Source organism: Mercenaria mercenaria, chromosome 3, assembly GCF_021730395.1.
Source record: "Mercenaria mercenaria strain notata chromosome 3, MADL_Memer_1, whole genome shotgun sequence".
Lineage (NCBI taxonomy): Eukaryota > Metazoa > Mollusca > Bivalvia > Venerida > Veneridae > Mercenaria > Mercenaria mercenaria.
Window position 1 is genome coordinate 67,285,783 of NC_069363.1, and position 19,998 is coordinate 67,305,780.

A 19,998-nucleotide genomic window follows, 5' to 3' on the forward strand; every position below is an offset into this window, starting at 1 on the left:
TCAAAAGTAATTTGCTGTCAGGGTTTTTTCTAGCTATTTTGGGAACATAGCCTATACCCCTAAAATTGGGAATTTTGACGCATAAATGTTCCAAATTGGGAAATATGTAGTCCCACAGGATATAGTAAGGATGTGTTTAAGCACTTTCTCATAAACTTGTTTCACATTGTACAACCTCTTTTAACATACTTCCATTACAAAATTGTCCATAATTTGATCAATGTTTGTGCAATTTTGATGATTTTTTTTTTTCAGGATGTAGATTGGGAATTTTTGCACTCATTTTGGGAAAAAAACATACTTTTTGGCATTGGGAATATAGCCGAAAAACGGCTATAAATACGGCCTAAAAAAACCCTGGCTGTGATGGGCATATGTTGTGACAATTTGGCACTCTTGTTAGCTTTTGTTTATTAGTTATTATGATTGCATACAGTATCACCTTTTAATACCATGAACAATTTCCCTTTCTGTTTTTGTGCCCCTCAGTGTTTGTGGTCCGTCGTGTATCATGTGACATGCGTCATCCGTCATCCGTCCGTCAAGATTTTCTAAAAAAATCTTCTTCTTGAAAACCACTGGGCAGAATTACATCAAACTTCACAGGAATTATCCTTGGGTGGTCCCCTTTCAAAATTGTTCAAAGAAATTAATGCAGAACTCTGATTGCCATGGCAACCGAAAGGAAAAACTTTAAAAATCTTCTTGTCCAAAACCGCAAGGCATAGAGCCTTGATATTTGGCATGTGACATCATCTTATGGTCCTCTATCAGGATTGTTCAAATTGTCCCCCAGGGATGAAAAGAGGCCCCACCCCAGGGGACACAAGTTTTACATAGACTTATATAGGAAAAAACTTCTTGTCTAAAACCACAAGACCTAGTCCTTTGATATTTGTTTTGTATGTAGCATTGCCATGTGGTCCTCTACCAAAATTGTTCAAATTATGCCCCTGGGGTGAAAAGAGGCCCTGCCCTGGGGGGTCTCAAGTTTTACATAGACTTGTATAGGGAAAAAAAAATTAAAAATCTTCTTGCCTGAAACTGCTGGCTATTGATATTTGGTATGTTTCCTTTCCTAGTGTTTCTCTGCCAAATTTTTTCAAATTATGTCCCTGGTTTGAAAAGAGGCCCTGCCCTAGGGGTACCAAGTTTAACATAGACTTATATAGGGAAAAAAAATCTTCTTGTCTGAAAGTTCAAGGCTTAGGCCTTTGATATTTGGTATGTAGCATTTCCTGGTGGATCTCTAACAAATTTGTTCAAATTATGCCCCTGGGGTGAAAAGAGGCCCCACCTTGGTGGTCACTTGTTACAGTTATGAGTTATATAGGAAAAAATACTTCAAAAATTATCAGATTATATTTCCTAGTCTGTTTAATTATAATTATCTGATAACCCCAAGTGATTAGGGATCACTTGACTGTGACCTTGACCTACTGCCCTATTTTCTTGTTATTTAAGATCCAGCCTTGAAATTTTGACAACATGTACAGTTTTGCACACCAATCTTAAAACTGACTTTCAGTTACCATGAATGTGACCTATTGACCTACTTTCATAATATTTAAGCATCTGTTTGCCAGTTGAAACCTGTGGCTCATATTACTCAGGTCATCGATCCAGGGTCATCATGACCCTCTTGTTTCAAAGAATTGATTAGAATCATAAATATAATGAAAACACTTTTTTAAGTTGCGTTAGGTCTGAAACCCATTTCAAAACTTTTCTTACTCAGAGGTTATAAACATAGATTATAATTCTCTAACTAGGGGTAAAAAGACATTCTGTAAACAAAAGCAAATAAACTCATTATATTTAACATTATATTTAAAGGAAACATTTGATGACATTAAAAGGAATAAAAATATATTTTCCGTTCTTGCAGATATTGGGACATCAATAACATCCCAGCAAGACCAATCCAAAGTTTCTACAGCTCCAACCAGTAAGTATACAAGATAATGCACGAAGGACAAGCATTATCAATTCCTCCAAATGACATCCCTAAAATGCTAAGCAAATTTCATTAAAAACAAGGAAATACTGCTCACTTAAACACCTATTCCGACTTTAGCAGTTCATATAGTCACAGGTTGTTATCCTCTATGTCAGCCTGCTTTTTAGCTCACCTGAGCCGAAGGCTCATGGTGAACTTTTGTGACCACTCAATGTTCGTCGTGTGTCGTCCATCGTCAGTCTGTCAACATTTTCTAAAAATAATCCTCTTCTTGAAAACCACTGAGCAGAATTACATCAAACTTCACAGGAATGATCCTTGGGTGGTCCCCTTTCAAAATTGTTCAAGGAATTTAATTCCATGCAGAACTCTTGTTGCCATGACAACCGAAAGGAAAAACTTTAAAAATCTTCTTGTACAAAACCGCAATGTGTAGAGCCTTGATATTTGGCCTGTGACATCATCTTATGGTCCTCTTTCAGGAATGTTCAAATTGTGTCCCAGGGTGAAAAGAGGCCCCGCCCCGGGGGTTACAAGTTTTACATAGACTTACATAGTAAAAAACTTTAAAAATCTTGTCTAAAACCACAAGACCTAGGCCTTTGATATTTTGTATGTAGCATTGCCTTGTGGTCCTCTACCGAAATTGTTCAGATTATGCCTATAGCCTGAAAAGAGGCCCTGCCCCTGGGGGTCTCAAGTTTTACATAGACATATAGGAAAAAACTTTAAAAATCTTCTTGCCTGAAAATGCAAGGCCTAGGCTTTTGTTATTAAGTATGTTGCCTTTCCTAGTGTTTCTCTACCAAATTGTTCAAATTATGTCCCTAGGGTGAAAAGAGGCCCTGCCCTGGGTGTACCAAGTTAACATAGACTTATTTAGGGAAAAATAATAAAGATCTTCTTGTCTGAAAGTTCAAGGCGTAGGCCTTTGATATTTGGTATGTAGCATTGCCTGGTGGATCTCTAACAAGTTTGTTCAAATTATGCCCCTGGGGTGAAAAGAGGCCCTGCCCTGGAGGGTCACTTGTTATAATCATGAGTTATATACAAGGAAAAAATACTTAAAAAATTAACAGATCATATTTCCTAGTCTGTTTAATTATAATTACCTGATGACCCCAAGCGATTAGGGATCTTTTGACTGTGACCTTGACCTACTGACCTACTTTCTTGTTTTTCAAGATACAGCCTTGAAATTTGTATGACATGTACAGTTTTGCGCACCGATCTTAAAACTGACTTTCAGTTACCATGAATGTGACCTACTGATCTACCTTCTTAATTATGTCTCCCACCACACAGTGGTGTGGGAGACATATTGATTTACTCCAGTCTGTGTGTGTGTGTCTGTTTGTCGCAAAACTTGTCCGCACTCTAAGTGGAACATTTCTCATCCGATCTTCACCAAACTTCAACAAAATGTGTCTGCTAATAAGTGCTCGGCCAAGTTCGATAACTAGCCAAATCGGCCTAGGCACTTCGGAATTATGGCCCTTTAATTACCGAAAAATGCTCAGATTTTAGGTGCATTCCTGGAGCCAAAAGGACCCCTATACTACTCATAGTATAGGGGTCCTTTTGGCTCCAGAAATGTGCATGCAGTCTGAGTAGTATAGTAGTCCTTTTTACTTGATGAATGTGCATGCGTTCTAGTAGGGCAAGTTTGATAATGAGCCAAATCGGTCCAGGCACTTCGGAGTTATGGCCCTTGAATAACAGAAAATCGGCCTTTTTACTCTTGTCCATGCTCTAAGTTGAACATTTCTCATCCGATCATCACCAAACTTTAACAAAATGTGTTTGACCATAAGTCCTCGGCCAGGTTGGATAACTAGCCAAATCGGCCCAGGCACTTTGGAATTATGGCCCTTGAATTACCGAAAATCAGCCTTTTTATTCTCGTCCGCGCTATAAGTCCAACATTTCCCACCCGATCTTCACCAAACTTGAACCAAATGTTTTTGACCATAACTCCTTGACCAGGTTCATTAACAAGCCAAATCACCCAAGGCAGTCCAGAATTATGGCCCTTGAATTACCCAAAATCGGCCTTTTTACTCTTCAAAGGTATATTTGTAGTGAGTAAACAGTATATAAAGACTGACTTGCTATTTAGATGATTAGGCAGTTGTGGGAGACATGCGCTTTTCTCAAAAGCAACTCTAGTATTTTAGTATCAGTTTGCCATTCGAAACATGTGGCTCATATTACTCAGGTGAGCAATCCAGGGTCATCATGACCCTCTTGTATAATAATTTCACAGCATTGCCCCTTGTTCCAGAATTTTTTGAAATTATTCAGTCCAGTAGTGAATGTGAGCGATCTAGGCCCTCTTGTTAGTAAAGCTAATGTTTACATGTTTTCTGCAGCCTCAGCATCTCAGGCACGACCTGTGATAATATCATCAGTTCCTCCAAGAATCATTCCAGACAGTCAGGTGTCAGCACAGAGCACTTCTGTCACTAAAAGTGAAGGAGGGGTCACAGCTGCAGATTCAACACTTCGGCCTTCCGCTGAGGAGACGCAACCATCAGATAGCACCCCTAGGCCTGTGATGACAACATTTTCCAATAACGTATCAACAATAATGGATACGACACCTAGATATAGACCGCACTTTGATGATAGTAAGTGATTAAGACAGTTTGAGACTACTCAGTAAAGATGTATTCATGTAGGTTAAAACTTTTTATAAATACAAGAAGGTTGCAAGTCTATGAAGGCATTCATTGGGAAATGGTATGCAAAATCTATGAAAACTAGTTATCCACACACAAAAAGAGTTTTCAGGGTGTTAAAGAAAAAGAAATATAATTGGTAACGTAACATATCAAGTGTTTATGTAATAAACAAAATGTCTGCCATTCTCCTTTCTTACTTTCTAAATTAGATCTCATTACCTGTTTTTAGCTGAAATCACAGATACATACTTTTTAGCTTCAGACAATACCATGTTACAAATTTAATATGGAAAGTCTTGAACTGATATATTTTATTACCTTAGAAATGTCTCAGGGTTGCAAAACAGTTGCTGTAATAAGTTTTAAGGTTGCTGTTCAAATTGGGAAATTATAAGCTAAGTTTTGAAATGTTTGTTGTGTTTCAGGTGACGAGTCGGAAGAGGAGGAGAGTGAGGAGGAGGAACCTGAACCGGAACGTTTTCCCGTTACAAAAACTCCTCGTGTTTATGAAGCGGAGATCTCGGAACCAAACTTAAATAAACAGCCAAAAAAAAGTGCTTTAAAAAAGACTCCAGTTACTGTAAATTCTAGAACTCTACAGACTAGTAATGCATCTGGAGATAGTGTGCAAACAAACTTTAGTACCCCTGGGTCAAGGGATACCCCACCCCCAGAGTCGGCACATAATGCTATGCCCTCACCCAAAGCAACACCTGTGAATCAAGGTCCACCGAGACCTAAACCAAGGATCACACTTCTCAGGTAGGTCAACATGTAGCTATGATTGCGATAGAAATCTTAAATTTGACCTTGATAAGTTGTATTGCAGGTATGTTTAAATCTTGTATGTAAAGTTAAATAAGTAAGTTGTGAGTAATGACACTCTAGTGGTTACAATTTTGGCCTAATTTTAAGAGCTTTGGTCAGAATGTTACCCTCACAAAATCTTGGAACATTTCTTTACAGGGTCATCTTAGATGAAAAAAAAGAAGATTAATCACTAGATCAATTAATAGGAAAACTCTACATAAACCTCATTTTTTACCTGATTGTAATAAGTATTTGTCAGAATATTTGTCTCTATGAAATCTAGGTCAAATTATAGAAAAACCTAATGTTAACATTGTGGAGGCTGCAATTTCAGCTTCATCTTAGATTGTTTATGAAACCTATGTCAAAGTATGGTTAACTGAGGTCATAGAAAAACTTTGTCAACACTCTTAGATGCCACATTTTCTACCTGTGTGTCAGAACATTTGTCTCCATGAAATCTATGTGAAGTTGGAAACTGGAACATCTGGGGTCAAAAACTAGGGCACTGGGTCTAATCATAGAAAAACATTGTTAACACTCTAGAAGCCACATTTTCAGCTTGATCTTCATAAAAATATATCAGATTGTTGATCTTTATGAAATCTAAATTAGATTTGAAGGTCAGTTACCCAAGATCAAAATCTAGGTCACGAGGTCAAATTTTAGAAAAGCCTTTTCTTCCCAGTTATCATAAATATTTATTAGAATGTTTGTCTCTATAAAATCTAGTTGATTTTTAGCTAATCTGATTTTTTGAAAAAAAATGATGAGTTATTGTCATCACTTGAGCGGTTGTCGGCGTCGGCGTCTGCGTCGGCGTCTGCGTCGGCGTTGCCTGGTTAAGTTTTATGTTTAGGTCAGCTTTTCTCCTAAACTATCAAAGCTATTGCTTTGAAACTTGGAATACTTGTTCACCATCATAAGCTGACCCTGTATAGCAAGATACATAACTCCATCTTGATTTTTGCAAGATTTATGGCCCCTTTTGTACTTAGAAAATATCAGATTTCTTGGTTAAGTTTTATGTTTAGGTCAACTTTTCTCCTAAACTATCAAAGCTATTGCTTTGAAACTTAGAATACTTGTTCACCATCATAAGCAGACCCTGTACGTCAAAAAACATAACTCCATCTTGCTTTTTGCAAGAATTATTGCCCCTTTTGGACTTAGAAAATCAGTTTTCTTGGTTAAGTTTTATGTTTAGGTCAGCTTTTCTCCTAAACTGTCAAGGCTATTGCTTTAAAACTTGCAACACTTGTTCACCATCATAAGTTGACCCTGTACAGCAAGAGACATAACTCCATCCTGCTTTTTGCAAGATTTATGGCCCCTTTTGGACTTAGAAAATATCAGATTTCTTGGTTAAGTTTTATGTTTAGGTCAACTTTTTCTCTTAAACTATCAAAGCTATTGCTTTGAAACTTGCAACACTTGTTCACCATCATAAGCTGACCCAGTACAGCAAGCAACATAACTCCATCCTGCTTTTTGCAATAATTATTGCCCCTTTTGGACTTAGAAAATCATTTTCTTGGTTGAGTATTATGTTTAAGTCAACTTTTCTCATAAACTATCAAAGCTATTGCTTTAAAACTTGCAACACTTGTTCACCATCATAAGTGGACACTGAACATCAAGAAACATAACTCTATCCTGCTTTTTGCAAGAATGATGGCCCTTTTTAGACTTAGAAAATCATGGGTAGGACAATATTTCTATTACACAAAAAAAAATCAGATGAGCGTCAGCACCCGCAAGGCGGTGCTCTTGTTTAAAATCAGGTTAGCTAAAATCAAAACGTAGGTGACAAGGTCAAATAACAGAACAACCTTGTTAACCCTTTAGAGGCCACATTTTCTTTCATGCTCCTTAGTCTTTGTTAGAATATTTGTTATAATGAAATATAGGACAAGTTTGAAACTGGTTTACTTGAGGTGAGAAACTAGGTTACTAGGTGAATTCATTGAAAAACTGGTTTACCTGAAGTGAGAAACTAGGTTACTAGGTGAATTCATTGAAAAACTGGTTTACCTGAGGTGAGAAACTAGGTTACTAGGTGAATTCATTGAAAAACTGGTTTACCTGAGGTGAGTAACTAGGTTACTAGGTGAATTCATTGAAAACTGGTTTACCTGAGGTGAGAAACTAGGTTACTAGGTCAATTCATTGAAAAACTGGTTTACCTGAGGTGAGAAACTGGGTTACTAGGTCACTTCATTGAAAAACTGGTTTACCTGAGGTGAGAAACTAGGTTACTAGGTCAATTCATTGAAATATCTCGTTTACATACTAGAGGCCACATTAAATACTTGATCTAAAAATTTTGTCTGTGTGTCTGTCTTTATAAAATACAGGTGAAGTTATAAACTCATTCAACTAGAGTCAAGAACTAGGTCACTTGGTCAGATAATTGAAAAAGATGGTTTATGCTCTTTCTGATTTAAATAAAGTGTGGTCAAAATGTCTGTTGTAATGAAATGTTGGTCAGATTGGATACTAGGTTAGCAGGGGTAAGAACCAGGTCAGATGAGCGAGACAAGGCCATGATGGCCCTCTTATTTAAACAATGATTCTGAATCTAATTGATACAACAGAACAGTGTTACACTTAATTCACATATTCTGTTGATTATTAGGTGTGCAGAATAACTTAACGGATGACTAGACAAGTTATTCTGAAGAAGCTTTTACCTCTCATATTTTAATACTGTTAAACACTGTTACAAGTTGATGTCACCTACTTTGTTTGGTGACATACATACTCAATGAAATAATGCTTCCATATTGCATTTACTTGTGTACATAAAAAGATAGTTTATAATATGTAATATAATCAGAATAAAATACAGCAGGGCAGTGTTTCTATTTATCTAAACACAGTTATACCCCACATCGAAAAATTTAAGAGAGCTCAAATTACAGTCTAACCTGTCTTTAGCAGCCAGCCAAGGGAAGCAGACAATTTGGCCGCTAAAGCCAGGTGACCGCTGATCGGAGGTGCAGCCAATATATGTATTTTCAGACTTCTGGCCAGTATAGCCTTTAGGCCCATTTTTGGGGGGTTTCCCATTATTATTTTACCAGGATACAATGACGTGCATTTGCCTTCGCAATACGAATGGTCTTCTTAGCAATCTAAAATTCCAGCGTGATCTTTTTACTACAAAAATTGTTACAGACAATTTTCCAACTTCAAAACAAGTTTTGTTTACAATTTTCGCCATTTTGGTAAGGGAAGCTACTCTCCGCGCTTATTGTCTACGCTAAAATCTACGATTGCCGTTACGTTCGTTAAAAGATGGAGTGGTTTATATTTTTTTTCAAACACAATTAATTTCGTATAAATTTAATAGTATTTTGATGACAGAAGTATAAAAAAATCACAAATATTATGCTACTAGTTAGTTATCGAGTATTATCTTTAACCGAGGTCAAACTGTGAACAACAAATTTGACACGAGGTGACACGCTAATTGCCGATAATTACTGGCAATTTGTTCATAACAAAAGGGGATTACACCTTTGGTTATCAGTTTTAATTGAGAAGCTCATGTCATTTTGTCGTTCTTGTGGTGAAGTCAAGCGAAACTTAGCAATCACGTGCTTCTCAAAAATCGTGTATCTTTGGCGATTATTGCCTAAAAATAATTGATTTTGGAAGAAAAATGGCCGCTGAAAGGGGTCAAATACGGCGGTCGGGAGGCAATTTCGGTGGCCGCTGGCCGCGGACGGCAGGTGGCCGCTGAATAAAGTGATAAAATAGAGGAAAATCCGTCGGGGGCGTCATAAAATGGCCGCTGAACGGAGGTGACCGCTGATCGGAGGTGACCGTTAGTACAGGTTAGACTGTATATCACAGGCATGTGCCTTCTTCATATTGTTTAGATGTATGAAAACATGGTTCTGTATATATTGTTTCTTAAATAAAAGTGTGTCCTTGTAAAGTAAAGGGCAAATCTATTCATATAATGTTTGTAATTTTCATGGAAGGTTAAATGAGTATTTAACATTTACTTTATGAATATGGTAAAGGTCGCATTGTCATAAACTTTATTTGACTTAATTTTTTCATTGCAACTTCATGTAAGATTTCTGGCACAAATCTGCTATTACGTTAAAGGTTTTTATGTCTTCAGTTACCTGTTTACCTTGCGGTTGTATTAAAGGTTTCCATGTCTATCCTCCAGTTACTTGCTGTTGTATTAAAGGTTTATGGCTCTTATCTACAGTTACAGTGCAGTTGTATTAAAGGTTTCTGGTGATAACCTCCAGTAACTTGCAGTTGTATTAAAGGTTTCTGGTGATAACCTCCAGTATTTTGCAGTTGTATTAAAGGTTTCTGGTTATAACCTCCAGTAACTTGCAGTTGTATTAAAGGTTTCTGGTGATAACCTCCAGTAACTTGCAGTTGTATTAAAGGTTTCTGGTTATAACCTCCAGTAACTTGCAGTTGTATTAAAGGTTTCTGGTTATAACCTCCAGTAACTTGCAGTTGTATTAAAGGTTTCTGGTGCTAATCTCCATTTACCTTGCGCTTGTTTTAAAGGTTTTTGGCGCTAACCTCCAGTTACCTTACAGTTGTATTAAAGGTTTCTGGTGCTTACCTACAGTTACCTTGCGCTTGTATTAAAGGTTTCTGGTGCTATAAGTATAAAATAAATGTGAATATTTTATTGAAGGGGTGTGGCAGCAAGTGATCCTGATAGTTTGCCGGCACCTCCGGCATATCATTCCCCGGCAGTACCGGAGCATCCCCCACCCCCATACAAGCCGCCAGTTTCATCACCTGGAGAGGAATCATCAGATGATGATGAAGAAATACAATACAGGGACGATGATGAACCACCAAGTATGTATAACAGTTGTAAGATGTGGGACAATTTCAAGTTAATTTTGTCTGTACTTAAAGGGAAAACAGGTGTTACAAAGTTGTTACGATAATCTGTCCAGTTAACTTGGTACAGGAAAGGATACAAAGCTACCAGGTAAATGGGAGAGTTTGATTCCAAGCCACAGTGAAAGTTATGTCAGAAATTACATGTCAACCAGATGATGTATGAGGGGGAGACATATTGTTTTTGCCCTGTCCATTCGTCCGTCTGTCTGCCACACTTCATTTCCAATCAGTAACTGGAGAACCATTTGACCTAGAACATTCAAATTACATAGGGTGGCAGAGCTTATGGAGTAGACAACCCTTATTGTTTTTGGGGTCACTACATCAAAGTTCAAGGTCACAGGGGTATGAACATGGAAAATCATTTCCAATCAATAACTTGAGAACCACTTGACCCAGAATATTGAAACTTCATAGGATGATTGGACATGCAGAGTTGATGACCCCTATTGATTTTGAGGTTACTCTGTTAAAGGTCAAGGTCACAGGGGCCTGAACATGGAAAATGAATTCCGATCAATAATTTAAGAACCAATTGACCCTCAATGTTGAAACTTATAGGATGATTAGGCATGCAGAGTAGTTGACTCCTATTGATTTTGAGTCATTAAACACTCCAGTGACAGCTCCAGCTTCCTCAGATGTGCCCAGTTTCACTATCCAGCATCGAAGTAGTCGAGCGCGATGTCCCCTGTGACAGCTCTTGTTTAAATACATAAGCTCGACTTTTCGAAGAAAATGTGGAGCTATTGCGCTCGCCCCGGCATCGGCGTCGGTGTCTGCGTCGCTGTCGGCATCGGCGTTGGTTAAAGTTTTTGATAAAGTCAAATATCTCAGTTACTATCAAAGCTATTGACTTGAAACTTAAAACAGATATTTACTATCAAAGTCTACACCAGGAGAAACAATCCCCATAACTCTGATTTGAATTTTGACAGAATTATGCCCCTTTTTAACTTAGAATTTTTTGTTGAAGTTTTTGATAAAGTCAAATATCTCTCTTACTGTCAAAGCTATTGCCTTGAAACTTAAAATACTTATTTACCATCAAAAACTACACAACTCTGATTGAATTTTGACAGAATTATGCCCCTTTTTTACTTAGAATTTTTTGTTAAAATTTTTGATAAAGTCAAATATCTCTGTTACTATCAAAGCTTTTGACTTGAAACTTAAAATACTTATTTACCATCAAAGTCTACACCAACAATCCCCATAACTCTGATTTGAATTTTGACAGAATTATGCCCCTTTTTAACTTAGAATTTTTTGTTAAAATTTTTGATAAAGTCAAATATCTCTGTTACTATTAAAGCTTTTGACTTGAAACTCAAAATAGTTATTTACTATCAAAGTCTACACCAGGAGACACAATTCCCATAACTCTGATTTGAATTTTGACAGATTTATGCCCCTTTTTAACTTAGATTTTTTTTTTTTTAATTTTGATAAAGTCAAATATCTCTGTTACTATTAAAGCTTTTGACTTGAAACTCAAAACAGTTATTTTTTATCAAAGTCTACACCAGGAGACACAGTTCCCATAACTCTGATTTGAATTTTGACAGAATTATGTCCCTTTTTAACTTGGAATTTTTTTTACTGGCAAAGCTCTATTTCAGAGTCAAGCACTGAGAAAAGTCAAGCACGCTGTCTTACGGACAGCTCTTGTTTTCATTTAATAGTCAGTCTGAAACAGAACTAAAGGTTGTATTAAAGATATCATGAAGATGAATCATTGTTGTGGAATGCATCATTGACAAAAATACAGGGGTAATGTCTGACATTACTGAATAAAAATACAGAGGTAATGTCTGGCATCATTGACAAGAAATACAGAGGTAATATCTGACATCATGGAATAAAAATACAGAGGTAATGTCTGACATCACTGAATAAAAATACAGAGGTAATGTCTGGCATCATTGAATAGAAATACAGAGGTATTGTCTGGTACCATTGAATAGAAATACAGAGGCAATGTCTGGCATCATTTTATAGCAATACTGATGTAATGTCTTGCATCATTGAGTAGCAATACAGAGGTAATGTCTGGCATATTTGAATAAAAATGCAGAGGTACTGTCTGGCATCATTGAATATAAAGACAGAGGTAATGTCTGGCATCATTGATATAGAAATACAGAGGTAGTGTCAAACATCATTGAATAGAAATATGGAGGTAATGTCAAACATCGTTGACTAGACCTGCTAGAAGTGCCTTGTTTTAAGATGCTCTCAATTGAAAAGTAACATGTCAATGTCTATTTCAGGTTCTCTGGCTGCCAAAGTTGCACGGCAGGATAGTTTAGCAAGGTTTTTAAGTAATCGGCCATCACGGCAAGAATTGGTAGCCAAAAATATAATTCCAAATAAATCTGAAGATGAGATTCATCAAGACAGACAAGCCATAGGATCAAAACTGATACGGTAATGTGTTTGGTAATTTCTTTGCTTCTTGGTACATCCTGTTTAGAATCTGAAATTCTTGCACTTAATCTATTTCTTTATAGGTAGAAAATATTTATTTTGAAGTTCTATTTCCTTAAAGTGTGTGCATGACTTGGGTTGAAATATTGAATTATGTACAGATTGCAAGCAGTTACAGAGATCACTTCAGAAAGCATTTGATTAGTAATTCTTAAAGTTGAAAACTTTTACATATTTTGAAATTAGAATTTCATGGTACTCATTCTCGAACTTATAAGTAATTTATTCAAAGTCTGTACAGACAGCTTAATTGGTAAGTTATAAATTGATTTCACGTCAAGTTCTGTTGCTGTGGTTTCTATCTTTTCACACAAAAAAAGTGTTACAGCATTTCCCGACAGTCTTTATCCTACATGGAACTTGAGATTTGTAGGCAAGGAATTGTTGCAGCATCTCTTCATTAACTTGTTCTTTTTAGCTCACCTGTCACAAAGTGACAAGGTGAGCTTTTGTGATCACGCGGTGTCCATCGTCCCTCGTCCGTCTGTGCGTCCGTGCGTCCGTCCATAAACTTTTGCTCGTGACCACTCTAGAGGTCACATTTTTCATGGGATCTTTATGAAAGTTGGTCAGAATGTTCATCTTGATGATATCTAGGTCAAGTTCGAAACTGGGTCACGTGCCGTCAAAAACTAGGTCAGTAGGTCTAAAAATAGAAAAACCTTGTGACCTCTCTAGAGGCCATAATTTTCAATGGATCTTCATGAAAATTGGTCAGAATGTTCATCTTGATGATATCTAGGTCAAGTTCGAAACTGGGTCACGTGCGGTCAAAAACTAGGTCAGTAGGTCTAAAAATAGAAAAACCTTGTGACCTCTAGAGGCCATATATTTCACAAGATCTTCATGAAAGTTGGTCAGAACGTTCACCTTGATGATATCTAGGTCAAGTTCGAAACTGGGTCACGTGCCTTCAAAAACTAGGTCAGTAGGTCAAATAATAGAAAAACCTTGTGACCTCTCTAAAGGCCATATTTTTCATGGGATCTGTATGAAAGTTGGTCTGAATGTTCATCTTGATGATTTCTAGGTCAAGTTCGAAACTGGGTCACGTGCCATCAAAAACTAGGTCAGTAGGTCTAAAAATAGAAAAACCTTGTGACCTTTCTAGAGGCCATATATTTCACAAGATCTTCATGAAAATTGGTCAGAACGTTCACCTTGATGATATCTAGGTCAAGTTCGAAACTGGGTCACGTGCCATCAAAAACTAGGTCAGTAGGTCTAAAAATAGAAAAACCTTGTGACCTTTCTAGAGGCCATATATTTCATAAGATCTTCATGAAAATTGGTCAGAACGTTCACCTTGATGATTTCTAGGTCAAGTTCGAAACTGGGTCACGTGCCATCAAAAACTAGGTCAGTAGGTCAATTAATAGAAAAACCTTGTGACCTCTCTAAAGGCCATAATTTTCATGGGATCTGTGTGAAAGTTGGTCTGAATGGTCATCCTGATGATATCTAGGTCAAGATCGAAACTGGGTCACGTGCCGTCAAAAACTAGGTCAGTAGGTCTAAAAATAGAAAAACCTTGTGACCTCTCTAGAGGCCATATATTTCATGAAATCTTCATGAAAATTTGTCATTATGTTCACCTTGATGATATCTAAGTCAAGTTCGAAAGTGGGTCACGTGCCGTCAAAAACTAGGTCAGTAGGTCAAATAATAGAGAAACCTTGTGACCTAACTAGAGGCCATATTTTCCATGGGATCTGTATGAAAGTTGGTCTGAATGTTCATCTTGATGATATCTAGGTCAAATTTGAAAGTGGGTCACGTGCCGTCAAACACTAGGTCAGTAGGTCTAAAAATAGAAAAACCTTGTGACCTCTCTAAAGGCCATATTTTTCAATGGATCTTCATGAAAGTTGGTCTGAATGTTTATCTTGATGATATCTAGGTCAAATTCGAAACAGGGTCATGTGCGGTCAAAAACTAGGTCAGTAGGTCTAAAAATAGAAAAACCTTGTGACCTCTCTAGAGGCCATACTTGTGAATGGATATTCATAAAAATTGGTCAGAATGTTCACCTTGATGATATCTAAGTCAAGTTCGAAAGTGGGTCACGTGCCTTCAAAAGTAGGTCAGTAGGTCAAATAATGAAAAAACGTTGTGACCTCTCTAAAGGCCATATTTTTCATGGGATCTGTATGAAGTTGGTCTGAATGTTTATCTTGATGATATCTAGGTCAAGTTTGAAACTGGGTCAACTGCGATCAAAAACTAGGTCAGTAGGTCTTGAAATAGAAAAACCTTGTGACCTCTCTAGAGGCCATACCCTTGAATGGATCTTCATGAAAATTGGTCAGAATGTTCACCTTGATGATATCTAGGTCAAGTTTGAAACTGGGTCACGTACCTTAAAAAACTAGGTCAGTAGGTCAAATAATAGAAAAACCTTGTGACCTCTCTAGAGACCATATTTTTCAATGGATCTTCATGAAAATTGGTCAGAATTTTTATCTTTATAATATCTAGGTCAAGTTCAAAACTGGGTCACATGAGCTCAAAAACTAGGTCACTATGTCAAATAATAGAAAAAACGACGTCATACTCAAAACTGGATCATGTGGGAAGAGGTGAGCGATTCAGGACCATCATGGTCCTCTTGTTGTATTTTACAGGCGATTAAGTCTGAGACCTTCACAGGAAGAGCTGGAACAGAAGAACATTCTACACAGTAAGTCAACTATTGGTTCATTATCAGGAAGTTACAAGCAGTTTCCCAGAAACTTGCTTGCTTTCTGAGAATGGGCTCAGATTACTTCAGTGAAAAACAGGAGGAGGATTGGTTCAGGCAGTTCACTGCACAAGTATTGTATTACTTGTTGCTGGTAAACAGGAGGACATTAATATGTGGAAACTTACTGAATGTAAAAACTTGTACAATGTATCAGTTTATAACTGGGGTGGCCAATTTTTAACTCACCTCAGCACAAAGTGCTCAGGGTGAGCTAGTGTGCTACTTGTGCTACTTGTGACCATTATCGTGCATTATCAGATGCCCTTGTTCTGTCATCAACAATCTTAATGTTTCTAGGTCGCCACTTTAGAGGCCACTATTTCTACACATGTTTCAGAATGTCATTGACATCTAAATAAATGGTTATCTTGGGTAAAAAAAAAACAGGTCACTTGGTCAAATAATAGAAAAACTTTGTTAACACTTTAGTGCGTACATTTTATACTTGATCATCATAAATCTTTATCTAAATGTTTGTCACTACAAAATCAGGATCAAATTTAAACTGATTTACCTGACCTAAAAATCTAGTTCACAAGATCAAATAATAGAAAAACTTTGTTAACTCTCTAGGGGCCACATTTTATACATAGTCTTCATAAATTTTGTCAAGACTATGTAAAAATTTTAGCTGGATCTCCCCGCGATCAAAACTAGGTCAGGTCACTAGGTTTCCCACGATCAAAGCTAGATCACTAGGTTTGATCATAGAAAAAAGTTTTAACTATTCAGAGGTCACACATGCTACCTGATCTTCCTAAGACTTTGTCAGAATGTTTATCTGTGAAATCTAGTTAAAGTTTTAAACTTAGTTCATGAAGGTAAAAACTAGGTGATAGAAAAATCTTGTTGACAGTCTAAAGACCACATTTTGTGCCTGATCTTCATAAAACTATCAGAATTATTAACTCTGTGAAATCTAGGTCATGTTAGAAACAGATTATCAGCAAGGGTAAAAAACTAGGTCGCTAGGTCTGATCATTGAAAAACTTAATGTTATACTTGGTTTAAATAAAACATGATCAGAATGTTTGTTGTTATGAAATCTAGATAAAATTAGATACAAGTTGACCTGGGATAAGATCTAGGTCAGGTGAGTGATACAGGGTCTTCATTACCCTCTTGTTCAATGATGTTTCTTATGAAGATATAAAAAATAACCAGTTGGCAAAGGTTATCAAAGTTTTTTAATCCCCCGCCGTGGTGGAGGGATTATAGGAATGGTCTGCGTCCGTCCGTCCTTCCGTCCGTCTGTCTGTCCTTCCGTCCGTCTTTCCGTCCGTCCTTCCGTCCGTAACAAAATCGTGTCCGGTCCATATCTCCTTAACCCCTTGAAGGATTTTCATGAAACTTGGGTCAAATGATCACCTCATCAAGACGATGTGCAGAACCCATGAGACAGCCTTGTCGGTTCAAGATCAAGGTCACAACTCAAGGTCAAAGGTTTGAGCCTGCCATTTTGTGTCCGCTCTATATCTCCTAAACCCCTTGAAGGATTTTCATGAAACTTGGGTCAAATGATCACCTCATCAAGACGATGTGCAGAACCCATGAGACAGCCTTGTCGGTTCAAGGTCAAGGTCACAACTCAAGGTCAAAGGTTTGAGCCTGCCATTTTGTGTCCGCTCTATATCTCCTAAACCCCTTGAAGGAATTTTATAAAACTTGGGTCAAATGATCACCTCATCAAGACGATGTGCAGAACCCATGAGTCAGCCATGCCGGCTCAAGGTCAAGGTCACAACTCAAGGTCAAAGGTTTGAGCCTTCCATTTTGTGTCCGCTCTATATCTCTTAAACCCCTTGAAGGAATTTTATAAAACTTGGGTCAAATGATCACCTCATCAAGACGATGTGCAGAACCCATGAGTCAGTCATGCCGGCTCAAGGTCAAGGTTACAACTTAGGGTCAAAGGTTGAACCTTCCATTTTGTGTCGCTCTATATCTCCTAAAACCCTAACGGATTGTCATCAAACTTGGGTCAAACGATCACTCATCACGGCGATGTGCAGCACTTATAAGTCAGAATGTCCCTCATTCTTTAAGTCAGCCATGTCGGCTCAAGTCAAGGTCACAACTGAAGGTCAAAGGTTTGAGCCTTCAATTTCCGTTGTCCGCTCTATATCTCCTTAAAACCCCTTGAAGGAATTTTAGAAAACTTGGGTCAAAATTTGATTACCTCCTCAGACCGATGTGCAGGAAATTATTGAGTCACCCCATGCCAGCTAAGGTAAGGCACAACTAAGGGTCGAAGGTTTGAGCCTTCCATTTGTGTCCACTCTGTATTTCCTTAACCCCTTGAAGGATTTCATCAAATTGGGTTCAACGACCACCTCATCAAGAACTCATGAGGGTCAGCCATGTCAACTGAAGGTCGAAGATCACAACTGAAGGTAAAGGTTTTTCAGTCTTTATCTCCTAAACCGCTTGAAGGATTCCATGAATGAAAACGTGGGTCCAAATGATACCTCATCAAGATGTTTGTGTTGCAGAATCTGAGTCAGCCATGTCAGTTCAAGGCAGGTCGCAGCTAAAACGAAGTGTTTACCCTTCATATCATAGCAGTGGCGGGGGATTTAGATGTCTTTTCAGACTGCCTTGTTCCAATATGCTACAGTATATATTTGCATGTTTCATTAGCGGAAAAACATAATTTTGATTGAAATTTTCTGTACCAAAGCTTCACAGAGGATTTTTTCTCCCCTGTTGCTACCACTTCACCTACAAAATTAAATGGCCAAAAAGAAATATAAAAGTTATGTTTTAAAAGTGTTGATTTATTTCAAACTTAAGAAAGCAGACATGTAAATTGACATTAGTTTATCTGAATGCATAACAAGTAAAAAGACATCAACATAGTGAAGGACTTTTTATTATACGCCCAAAGGGACGTATATTATGTTATGATGCTGGTTGTCCGTCTGTTCTTGTTTGTCTGTCGTCCGTTGGTCCATTAGCAATTCGTTGTTCCGCTCTGGAACCTTGAACCCCTTGTCCGATTTCAAGGAAAAACTTGACACAAATGTTCACACACTGGGACGCTGTGCAGAGCGCATGTTTTGCTTTTGGATGTCTCGCGTCAAGGGCAAGGGTCAACACTTAGAGTCAAAGGTCATATTCAGTTGTTTCGATTTGTTCCGCTAGGTAACTCTTGAACCCCTTGAGGATTTCAAAGAAACTTGACACCAAATGTTCAAACACACAAGATGATGCAGTGCGCATGTTTCGGAGACTTGCTTGAAGGTCAAGGTTCACACTTAGGGCTCAACAGTCATATCAGTTGTTTAGTGTCCGCTCTGTAACTCTTCAACTGCTGCGAAGGATTTAAAGAAACTTGAGCAGAAATGTTCACCACATTGTAACGATGTGCAGAGCGCATCTGTTTCGGAGATCGGACTTGATTCAAGGTTCAAGAGTCACACTTAGGGTCCAAGGTCATATTATGACTTTGCTTTGTGGTATTGCTTGCATGCAGTGCTCTGGTTTTTATTTGGCAGATCTCTACTCCTTTTTTGGTACTTACAATAATTTTTTTTGATTTACTATCATTTTAGTTACTATAAAGAGCTTATTTGAACTTTTCTTATTATTGGCCATAGGGAAAAAACCGAGACCATTTTCTGTGGTACAACATGATGGGTACCTCCAGTTAAGGTGTATTTACATACCTGTACTGAAAGGATTGTTATAGCTTCGAATATTTTTTTTGTGGACTTGGATTTGTGTTTGAAGTTTTTTTTTGTTGTGACAGTCCCTTTGGGGCTACAACAGTCAAAGTTCTTAAATTTGCCCGATAACTATGAGGGAGCCTTCGGGAGTATATAGCCCCGCTTGCGCGCGCTCTTGTTTGAGGGGTTTATTGATAATTTGTAAGCAATCTTCAGCAATAAAATGGATCAAGAAAATTGTTAAGACCATGATTGTTGATAATGTGATTTATATCCATCTTCACCTATTTTTTAGCTCACCTGAGCCAATTTGTGATCACTCAATGTCCGTAGTCGGTCGGTCTGTCGTCTCGTCCATCAAACATTTAGCTTGTTATGTGATAGAGCTGTATTTTTCCAAACTGTCTCATGAAATTTTGTCAGAATGATTACCTTGATGAAATCTCGGCCAGGTCGAAAATGGGTCATCTGGGGTCGTCAAAAACTGTTCAATAGGTCAAATCAAAGAAGAAAAACCTTTTGTATGCGATTAGAGGCTTATTTTTCAATGATCTCATGATGTGGTCAGAAGGATTGCTTGATGAAACTGGTCAGGTTTGAAAATGGGTCATCTGGGGTCAAAAACGAAGTCATAGGTCAAATCAAAGAACAACTTGTGTATGCCAACTAGGGACCTCCATTGTGCACAGATTTAATGAAATAAGTCAGAATGGTTGCCTTGATGAAATCGAAGTCTTGTTTTAA

The 19,998-nt window shown here is 37.7% G+C and overlaps 1 protein-coding gene across 7 annotated transcripts in view; it reads left to right on the top strand.

Annotated features, from left to right (window-relative positions):
• LOC123524485 (phosphatase and actin regulator 3-like) overlaps window positions 1–19,998 on the top strand; it is a 137,399-nt gene that overhangs the window by 88,275 nt on the left and 29,126 nt on the right. For all 7 annotated transcript variants that reach the window (XM_045302716.2, XM_045302715.2, XM_045302719.2 and 4 more), the window contains 6 exons: window positions 1,889–1,948; window positions 4,333–4,590; window positions 5,070–5,406; window positions 10,136–10,305; window positions 12,627–12,783; window positions 15,468–15,523. In XM_045302716.2, the coding sequence (XP_045158651.1) occupies window positions 1,889–1,948; window positions 4,333–4,590; window positions 5,070–5,406; window positions 10,136–10,305; window positions 12,627–12,783; window positions 15,468–15,523 (1,038 nt within the window). The remainder of the gene's footprint in view (window positions 1–1,888; window positions 1,949–4,332; window positions 4,591–5,069; window positions 5,407–10,135; window positions 10,306–12,626; window positions 12,784–15,467; window positions 15,524–19,998) is intronic.